At 31.3% G+C, this 11,315-nt stretch overlaps 1 protein-coding gene across 1 annotated transcript; it reads left to right on the top strand.

The window, feature by feature from the left end:
* The first annotated feature begins 7,501 nt into the window (after positions 1-7,501).
* On the top strand, positions 7,502-8,565 carry LOC148212779 (transcription factor HEC2-like). The gene has a single exon (XM_088121123.1). The coding sequence runs from the start codon at positions 7,684-7,686 to the stop codon at positions 8,311-8,313; it is 630 nt and encodes a 209-aa protein (XP_087977249.1). The 5' UTR covers positions 7,502-7,683; the 3' UTR covers positions 8,314-8,565.
* Positions 8,566-11,315: the final 2,750 nt, after the last annotated feature.

Genomic DNA, 11,315 nt, shown 5'->3' with positions numbered 1-11,315 from the left:
GCTATCAATTTCTTTATGATAATTAGAATGGAAATAGTCCCGAGTAATAAAAAACCAAGTATTTTTTCTTAATTTAATAATACCCAAGGTAAATTACAAAAGAGTTTTAGGACAAAATGAAAGAACAATATCTTTGTACTCTCACACTACTTTAGTGCAAGGGATTTGATTGTAAGGATTATGCTCTAAAACATGTAAACCTTAAACAAAGGAATAAAAGTGCTTTTACATTTTCATTCTAAATCAAGGTAAGTGAAAGCATCATCAATAAGGCACCTAGGGAAAATGCACTTTCAAAATTCAAGATAACTATTCATCAACTCAATTCAAACTATTTTGCCATGAATAAAGCTTATGCGTATATCGATGAGTAGGTATCTTCCTCTTAAAATATTATAAGGAAATTTAAAGTCTATCTCTTTTCATGGAATCATACTCTATTGAAATTATCTGACTCCTCAATAACTAGAACAACGATGTCTTTGAAATATATCGTTTCACTGTAGAAGTCCCAGAACTGACGTGTCATACATCGATATATGAAATCTTTAGCTCATACTAGCCATAAAAATCATGGAGCAACCCATGCTCTTGCGAGTCGAGCTCATCGGATTTGTGGAGGTTTGGGAGCCCCCTTTTGCCAGTTGGTTTCAAAATTTAGTTTTATCTAAGATTTAATCGCTTGCGATTTTCTATTTAAAAAAAAAAGACGAATAAAATTGACAACTATTTATTATACTTTCTCTCTCTTATTTTAACCATTCATCTCTCTTAGTTATTTTTTTAATGATGGTATATGAAAGCTTCATCGTTCCTTCCTTCAACCAAAGTAAATAAAGAATGAGTCAGGATCCTACGCCATGAAATAACGATTTAAATCCTATTTTGGTCCTGACTTATTAGAGTATTTCATTTTGGTTCCTAAACTTATGGTTATTCTATTTTGATTCTTAAACTTTCATAATTTCTATTTTATTCCCGAAACTTATAGCATACTTCAATTTAGTCTTTAATCTTTGAAAACATCTATTTCGTTCCTTCAACTTTCAAAAGTATTTTAGTTTCTATTGTTATAACTATGTTGTCACCTGTCTAACAAATAGATGATTTGACAATTAAAAAAAACAAATAGATGATTTGACTTCAAATATGAATATGAACATGTCGACGATGTGAGTATATACCAAACTCACATATTCATCTCACGGAACCATGTATTGTGTGGAGGCAAACATCTACAACAAAATTAACAATAAAGACCAACATGATGATTATTTTTTCAAGAGAGAGTTATCAGACTCACTAACCAAAGAACAAAATAGACATACGTTTTGAAAACCCACAAACCACGAGTTTAAGAATCGAGATGAGGTTATACAACCCGTAAAAAATCAATACATATATCCACCAATTACATAGCTCAAACACCATTTCATCCCTATCTAACTTGTCAATAGCACACTTTGAGGGAGAAATTAATGAAAAGATGAATGAGATAAGGAACAAGCTAGAATGGGAAATGGGGTACAAAATAACGACCCAAGCTAAGCTAGCTAAGAGAGAGAATTGAATAGGGGAAATATGAATATGACCATGTCTACGAGGAGCACACATAGTCGTCTCACAAAAGCATGTATTGCGTGGGGTAAATATCCATAGTGAAATTAACGATAAGACCAGCATATATGATTTACTTTGTCAGGAGAGTTCAAACCACTGAAATAGACATACGTTCTCAACCCCTACAAACCACGAGTTCAAGAACCGATACACAAGCTTATTCAAACCCTAAAAAATCAATACATACATCTACCAATTACATAGCTCAACACCATTTCATCACCATCTAACTTGTCAAGTACACTTTGATGGAGAAAAGAAAGATGAATGAGATAAAAGAACAAGAATGGGAAATGGGGTACAAAGCACAACCCAAGCCTAGCTAAGAGGACATTGAATAGGGGATATATGGCATCACCATCACAATAAATGCAACATAATAGGCCTTCCAAGAAGCAACTAAAAAGAAAAGAGAAGGGAAAGAAATACAAAGATCTCAGTTGTTTAGTCTTAAAAGGGAAAGAAGAGGGCATTGGCCATATTGTCATCACCAAAAATGGGCTTCTTTTTTTTTTCTTTCTTCTTTCTGCCTTGGCTTTTTTTGCAGGTAGGAGTCAGAGTGGCAGGCAGGCCAGTGGTGGAAAATGGAAATTAGAAAATACCCCATTTACAGTTACGGTTTAGCAATTTACTAGGAACAGAAAATTAAAAAGAAAAAAGAAATTATTTTTTTGAAGTCCTCACTTTATTATCATGATCATCAAAAAAAATAAAACTCAGCAGCAGAAGCAGCTACTGATGCTTCAGAAACTGTGTCAGACTTTTTCTCTATCCTTCTCAAACAGCGTGCCACTCTGCGCTGCCCCAACGCGCCATGGCTCTTAATTCATAAATTATTCGGAGGAATTCAAACAATTAAGGCCAATTCTATACCGTTAGATGTACAAATATATTTTTCCGTTTGAATATAGTTCACTCGCGCTTAAGACTCGTTTGATAATCAAGTTTATAACTGTTTTTGAAAACTAAAATCCTTTCGCAACTATTTTTTATTTTCTTTTTTTAAAAAGTTAGAAAATTAAAAATATATGTTAGAGATGAAAAATCTATGTAAAATATTAGAGACGACGACAGCATAGGAGTAGGAGTCGCGATGCCTTACGTAAAATATCAAGTGTATGAGAGAGAAATTAAAACACAAAATATATTTGTCAATTTTAATATAGTTCAATTGGTTAGGTGTGGGCAACTCATTAATGCATTAAAGTACCACTTAATAGCTTTTTGAGGTCTGGAGTTTTGAAATATTTGTTATAGTACTTTTAAAGTGGGATTGTTTTGGTTCATTTATTTTATATTTTATTTTATTTTCTATGACCATATTTTTAGCACAACATGATACTCAATAAATTTTTTTGGTAGCTATAACTTTTTAAAAGGGTCTTGTTGTGTATGGAATTCATGTTAAAAATAATAATCAAATTTATCACTTTTCAAAAGTACAGATATCAAAACGAACTTTTGAAAGTATAGAAACTAAAATGTACCAAAGTTGGAAGTATATGAATCAAAATGAACATTTTAAAAATAGAATGACCAAAATTAATCGAAATTAAAAGTACAAGAACCAAAATAGTATTTAAACTTATTTAATAATGAGCCAAAATATATCAAATGATCTCTAATCTTTTCTAAGTTCTTTTGTGCTTAATCCTTTAAAATTGATGTGTCATGGTTAACGTTTTGTTAACATATTTAGATACTTCAACATACCACTTAGAAGCAAATTGTTTGGTAACATTCTCACCATTTGTTTCTATTTTATTTTTTTTATAAAGAAAAATAGAATTGCAAATTCGTACCACCTATGGATTCATGGATTTAAGAATGATAAAACAAAATTTTTATTTATGTTAGAAACAAGTTAGAAACGAGAATGAGAAAACAAGAAACCTGTTGTTGTTGGTTTCGAGAATTTCTATATATTGTTTCTAAAAATAAGAAACAAGAAACATAAATATTTTGTCAAAGGTTTGGATTTCTTAATAAAATTGAAAACGAGAAACAACAAATAGAAATGTTACCAAACCGGTCCTTGGTTGATAAAAAGAATAACATATTCATCAGTATAAAAAAAAAATAAAATCATTTTTTTTGTTAACTTTTGTGGAATGATATAATTGATAACTTTTTATATTAAAATTTTGATTTATGTAAAAGATTAGAGGATTATTCGATATATTTAGCATTTAAATACTTTAAGATAATTGTGAAATTGATTTATCCTCTCTCAGTTTTTGGAAAGAAAAAGAAAAATAAAAGAGTGTTGACTTAATAAAAATGGTCGGTTTGATGGTTGGTTTTATTTTCTTTATTATTCATGTTCATATCACGTCGGTTTTAAGAAAATATGCCTAAGCCGACATCATACTTTTTTTATCCTTTATCCTTTTTTTATATTAATTTTATTATAATTTTTATCGTTTGGTTAAATCTCTTAAAACTTATTCGACATTATTCATATTTCAAGATATTAGTTTTTTCTTTCTTTTTTTTTCATGGCAAAGAGAGAACAATGGTAGATTTTAAGGATGAGAGGTTTTTTTTTTAAAAAAAAAAAATCCGGATAGGATCTACCTTTTATTCATCACTTGTTTCCAATATAACTCAAATCTGATTAAGGTATACATCTTAAATTAAAAGATCGAAGGTTTGAATCTCCACCTCCATATGTTGTTGAACTAAAAACATTAAAATTGATATGCCGTAAAATTTGGTTGAAAAACTATAAATTTGGGTTTGTGAACTTCAAACTGGTGTTTAGTCCATAAAATTAAAAAAATTAAATCAATTGTCTTTAGATTTGTCTCATATGCCTAGCTATATCGTTACAACGTCGACTTATGACATGATAATTTGAAGACAAATTCATTTTTTTGTTTAGTACAATATGTGGGGTTGAGAATTCAAACTCACGACCTTTTAGTCGAAAATATATATCTTAACCAATTGAACTACACTTAAGTTGGCAAAGAGAAATTCATTATCTTAAATCAAAAGATCGAATGTTTGGATTCCTACCTCCACATGTTGTTGAACTAAAAAAACTAAGTGGTAGATGTAGTGAAATTTGGTTAAAAGACTATAAATTTAGGTTTATGAACTTCAAGGCTGTGTCTAGTCCATAAACTTTAAATAAGAGTAGTAATAATAATAATAACCAATTAAGATTTTGAATTTTTGTCTAATTTGCCTAGGCAACACTTGGATGGTATGAATGAGAGATTATCCGGTGAAACTAAAGCATATATACCAGACGGATTAATTTCAGGCACACTTATAAATATAAAATTGACAATTTGAAGAGAAATTTTTTTCTTCGGTACAATATGCGAGGTTGAGAAAACTCACGACCTCTTAATCGAATGTAGGTACCTTAATCAGTAGAGTTACACTCAAGCTCGGGAAGACATTCATTAAATATAGAATGATGTGGAGTTTTGGGGACTTAGTTGGGAGATGCTTAAATCCATTCCCATAATCCTTTTAAAATGAGGGAGTTGAAGTCTGACATTTGACATGTGATTGTGGGGTTCCCCATTTGGGAATAATAATTCTTCTCATGAGAAATGAGATCCAAATTTTCTAGGCAAAAACCCAAAGCAATAATTATCAATACCAAAACTTTGTTACTTTGTAATACACACATTTCCATTCATGCACTTCAAATTCAAGCAATCATTTCTCCCCCATTTTAATATATTTCACCAAATCAAATCATACATTGCTAGTATCTCTTTATACTTTTTAAAAGAAATAATATTCTAATTTTAAAATTTGGTAAAATAAACACAAAATATGCACATTTTTTTATTAGAAAAAAATTATTAGTTACTATATTTTCAGTGAGATTAATGATGTCTCGACTTGAGCTATGTCTAATCTAACTATTTGTAACATGTTTTTAAAAAAGAGATGCTTTTATGTTTTCATTTTAGACGTGTAAGTAGACGTTTAGGAGTCTTTTGTTTTTCAGGAATGTAGATGTCTGATATCTACCGATGTTTGAAATTTCAAGTGCTAGAGGCTCGGAATTTTAGATGTTTGGCATATTCAGATAGCCATGTTTATTTTGTAGAAAAATTTATAAAGATGTTCGAGATGTTGGGTATCCTACATTCTCGTAAATCACGAACAAACGATCCTTTAAATTTCCTTCTGCTGATTAAAGAAGTTATAAAATTTTGACTTCAAATATTTGTTACAGAAAATTTAGTAAATTTTTATTAACATCAACAACATTTTTCTTGCTTACGTAAAATTTAGAGAGAACTAATAGAAATAGTATATATATTACATTTCTCAAAAATTTTGAAAATTGGAAATTATTGTTTTTAAAATATTATCTTAGAGATTATGAAATTTTTGTCCTTGATTGGAAAATGGAAATATTATCCAAAAGGGTGTAGGAATCTTGGCTAAGGGTTAGCCCCACACATGATGGGGGATTGCCATCGAGGATCATAAATGCTTTAGTAAATATTGGGAGTTAAAGGACATTTCCCCTTCTTTATATTTTATATTATTAATTGGATCCTCAACTTCCCATACGTTCTAATTTAAAGTCTTCCAAATAAATATTTGATTTCACTTCTCATGTTTCATTACAAAAAAAAAAAAAAAAAAAAAAAACCCAAATACTTTTGATTTTCTTTTCCAAAAAAATTAGTCATTAGACTTTTTTTTTTCTCTTTTAACCTATAAAAATTGTGAAATCTAACGATATAGGGCAATCTTTTTAATTTGTTTAAGTTGATTTGGATGACACTCCGAGTACAAATTAGTTAGGGCAGCAAATGTATCGTGCATACAATGATACCGTCTGATTTCGTTTTGTAGAAGTCCCGGTCAGTAGAGGAAAAGAAAGGATTGTGGTGAATGGTGCGCATTATAGAAACGTTCTAGTAGTTCAAATATGATTCTCCAACTTATTCTAACTTAATATTTTTAAAATTGTAATAGAGAAAACATACCAATAATATTTAGCTTTGATAGTTATAATATAATACGAATTCTCTTTTTGAACTCTTTACTCTCAACTAGAGGGAATAGAATTTTTTTTTCCTTTTCTCATAAATGTATCTTCATGGACAATTGAATAGTTTATTCTTATGATTGTAGAAGCTATTGCCAATCATCTAACAACTTGCAAAATTGAAAGCTGCTGTTTGGAGGTTGAACTAAAAGTTGGTGCAACACATAAGAAGAATACAGTGTACCTTAAATGATCATGAGAAATTCATATCTTATAGCAAAATTATTATTTGAGTGTTAAAACAACTTTTTTTTGTTAGATTGAATTTATTGAGAATAATCCTAATGGATATGAACTTCTAATTATAAAAAATGTTTTAAGAGAGAGATTATTAGAGGTAGAGTATCATAGATTGAAAAGAATCTATTATATGACGACTGAGACGACCAATCATGAACACTGTGGAACTGAGAAAATTGTTTGTATAAAAATCGAATGCTACCTGTTATCGTGTCTAAGTTCAGAGGCTCTCGAACTGTTCATGGTTTATCAGGGCTCTTAATAGTTGTTTATCTAGTTTAAGTTGTTTTGCGGAGAGATTTGAACCTCCAACTTTTGGAGAGATGAATAATACTTTGATAAGTTAAACTATTCTCATTTCAACTTCCAGTTCCAAATTGGTTAAAGATATGTAATATTTAGATGTATAAGATGTTGTAAATGAGACATTATAATAGAGCGGCAAAACTTATTTACCATAATTTTACAAATTTGTCACGCACAAAACAATTTGAAAATACGATAAATTTCTCTCTCGTATATCTCCAATAGCATGTTTCACATGTATATTCGGCCTCTAACTACTTGATGCTCTATTTTCCCTCGATACAAAATATCGATATAAGTATACCGCTAATGTATAGATTTGAGTTTTTACAATTGTGACAAAATATTAATTTAAAAAAGAAAGAAAAAACAAAATAAACAACTTGGCTCTATAAATATGCATACTCCCCTTCCCCTCGCTTAGCCCAAAAGCTTCAGTTTCCATTTGCCAAAAGATTCATTCTCTCTCTCTCTCTCTACCCATGGACGACATCACGGCACCTCACATCGACATGTCGTCACTGCTGCTCGACCCCTCGATCTCCGCCTGGGCCCCACCCTCCGGCGCCGCCACGTTCTCCGACTTCCCCATCCCGGAGCCGCCACCCACCGCGCTGCAGCACCGCCACAAGCGCTGCGGCGGCGGCGGCGGCTCGATGGGGGCAATGAGGGAAATGATATTCAGAATCGCGGCGATGCAGCCAATCCACATAGACCCAGAGGCCATAAAGGCGCCGCGGCGGCGGAACGTGCGGATCTCGAAGGACCCACAGAGCGTGGCGGCGCGGCAGCGGCGGGAGAGGATCAGCCAGAAGATTCGGATCCTGCAGCGGCTGGTCCCCGGCGGCACCAAAATGGACACCGCCTCCATGCTCGACGAAGCCGTCCATTACGTCAAGTTTCTCAAGCGCCAACTTCACACCCTCCAGCAAACGGCCGCTGCGACGTCGTTTAACAACAACAACAACAATAATATTATTATGAGTAATCATAATATTAATAATTGTGCCAATAATATTAATATTAGCTATTCATCTGCGCTTTTGAAAGCTTCACACCTCCAATTCCCTCCTCCAATGGCGGCCAATTCTTCTTCTCTGCAAATGCATTGACGAAGAACACCAAACAAAAAAGGAAAAAACCCATGGAATTGGGTTTATGGGTTTGTGGGCTTGTGGGATTTAATTACAACTCTAATGATATATGTGATATCTAATTTGGGTGGGATTTGTAAATTAGGAAAAACAAGTTTTTTTTTTTTTTTTTTGTTTATTAGCAGTATGTACTTTTTTTTTTTTACCTAGTTTTGTGGTTATTGATACTGTAATGCTTATAAATTAATGGAATCCTTTTGGTTTGTTTTGAATCTATTCCATTTTTTTTTATTTTCTTTGATATTCTCTCATTTCTCCTTGGGAAGAATAAGAAGGCTCTAGGAGTGTTGGGAAAGTTGTTTCTTAGTTAAATTTGTTTATAGCTAATTTGTCTTTCTTAAATTAGTTAGACATTCTAATTCTCCACTCCCTTGTACCTGAGAAAAAATATTCCACTTTTGATAGAAAAATTGATACGATCCTGTAGACATGAATTGAATGTCCGACCTCATTAGAAGGAGCAAAGTACTTTGACCAATGAATTATATTATTGTTTAAAAAAATTGTACTTAATTTGCAAGAAGTTAACCTCATGTTAACTGAGCTTAATAATGCACAAGATAATTATGAATAATGCAAGGGGTAATTAATTAAGTCCTATTGTGTCTTGCAGTTTACTGTTTACCAAATTCAGGGAAGATCAACTTTTTCTACTTTCTTATTATGTGATTTATTTGTATTTGATAAAGTTTAAAGTACAAATTTAATTAACTTTATACTTGTTGTGTCAATTTAGTTCCTTAATGAAAAGTTGGAAAAATGTGACTTAAAAAAAATGGAAGGTTGAAATAACATTAATTAATAAATGTAAATACTTGCATTAAATGTTTTTCTTTTTAGAATATTGTTTGATTTGTTTATTAAAAACATCTTACTATGTATATTGATGTAATTTTTCGTTGGATTTTCTCTTTAATGGCTCAGTTTGTCGTTCGAGTAGAGAGGAGGCCCATTCGAATGAAAGGGATCTTGAGATCATGGAAGCATGATTAAGAAAAGCTTAAAAGAATTGATAGTTACTACTTATACTAATAAGGTGCACCTTCCTTTTCGGTGGCTCAACATAAGAATTTCAAAGTTAAGCATGTTTGACTTGAAGTAATATTGGGTCAGGTGACCTTCTAGTTGTAGAGACAGGCTTCGATCCAGGTCGTTTTTATACTTCGTCAATACTTTAAAGATAGATTGATATATGAAATTATTGATTAGTTGCTCCATCCATATTTTAAGAGAAAATCGGTAATAATGAGTGACAAATAGTTTTATCATAATTGTAAATATAATACAAGAAATAAGATTTCACAGTATATGACAATTTTTTTATGGTGGAAACTTATTGTTGACAGACGTCTATCAATTTTAGTATATGTCTATCAGTAATAGATAAATACGTCAATATATTATTGATAGAAGCAAATGATAGATTGACGATACAAAAAAAGGCATGTCATATTTGAAATTTTTTTTTGCACGCCGCTTTATTTAAAACTATATACATGTGTATTATGATATTAGTTTTTCATAAAAAGACGAGGTAGATTAATTAAAAGAAGATGATCATGTCACGTGAGCTACAGATTGAGGGTTGTATAATGTAATCCCTTACAAAATTTAACAGCCAATGTGAAAAATTTTAATGCCATAGAAACGTGGCTTATCGATGGAGGTCAAAATGTTCCAAACCATCCGCTGGCCTATTGCAGTGCCGAGGGGTATGAAGGAAAGAGATGGACGAAAAATTTAGGGCAGCTATTGCAATATCAAAAGGCCAGTTCGATTCACCTTCTAGGGTCAAGATCTCACCACAATTAGACGAATTGCAAGTGGGGAATCAGATTCGACCCTAATATTATTTCTACAATTTATCGATTGAGCAAGCGGACGGCCTTCTAAAATCGCATATAACTCAGTTAACAGAGGTGAATACGCTATAGGGATGAAATCGACCCAAACGACATGAATATCCTCCCTTAGAATCACGAATAAGAAACATGATATTAGTTTAGAAGATTAAATATTCCAAACACAATTATTCAATCATGATAAGTAAGAATTTAGAATTTAGAATAATGTTAATTAATGGGGTTTGGTTGCTCCCAAGACAGAGCCAAAGCCTTAAAGTTGTTGATGTCTCATGAATCATGCTTCCCTAACAACCAATTTTCTCCCCTTCCCTCAATCAGATCTACAAGTCAAACAACACCAAAATTTAATAGTCAAACCACCACTCTTCCCATAAAACCATGTCCAATCATATATTAAATAAAATATTTACAGAATCTCTCATACAGATCTAACAATTCCCAAAATTTTTCATGACCCATATTCATAACCCATTTTCAAAATATATATTTTTTCTTTTAAATTTAGCTAAGATTCCTTTTTTTTTTCTATTATTATTTACTCTTTTAGAATATAAGGAAGAAAATTGGAACTTATGATCTCATAGGGGGATGTGCTCATGTTTAACCATTTAAACCATACTTAAATCAAATTTAGTAAAGATCATTAAAATTAAAATGTTATAATCAAAAAATTAGTACCTACCAAGCTTGTAATTGGGGATTTTTTCACCCTATACTTGGCTCAATGAGTCGATTCTGACACTAAACTCTTGTTTCTCATTTCCAATTTTTTTTTAAGAAATCTAAGGGTACGTTTGGTTGATAATAAAAAAATTTTAATTTAAAAACAAGGGATTCAATAAAAACCAGAGTTATATTATTTGTTTCCAGTGTTTTCACTTGGTAGCATATTTGGTAATTAAATCTCAATTTAAAAAATTATTGTGTTTAGTAATATATTTGTAAACTAGGATCGGAGTAGTTACAAACTAAATATTTAGTTTAATCTAAAGTCATATTAATTAATTTATTTATTAACATTTTTTATGAATTTTGTATAATTATTATTTTACAAGGTTATATAATTTAGAATACATTATATTTTACCTATTTTAA

Source organism: Momordica charantia (genome assembly GCF_013281855.1).
Source record: "Momordica charantia cultivar OHB3-1 chromosome 2 unlocalized genomic scaffold, Mcharantia_2.0 BLBB01000002.1, whole genome shotgun sequence".
In the NCBI taxonomy this organism is placed as follows: domain Eukaryota; kingdom Viridiplantae; phylum Streptophyta; class Magnoliopsida; order Cucurbitales; family Cucurbitaceae; genus Momordica; species Momordica charantia.
The sequence above is the reverse complement of the archived record's forward strand: the minus strand, read 5'-3'. Positions and strand labels throughout refer to the sequence as shown.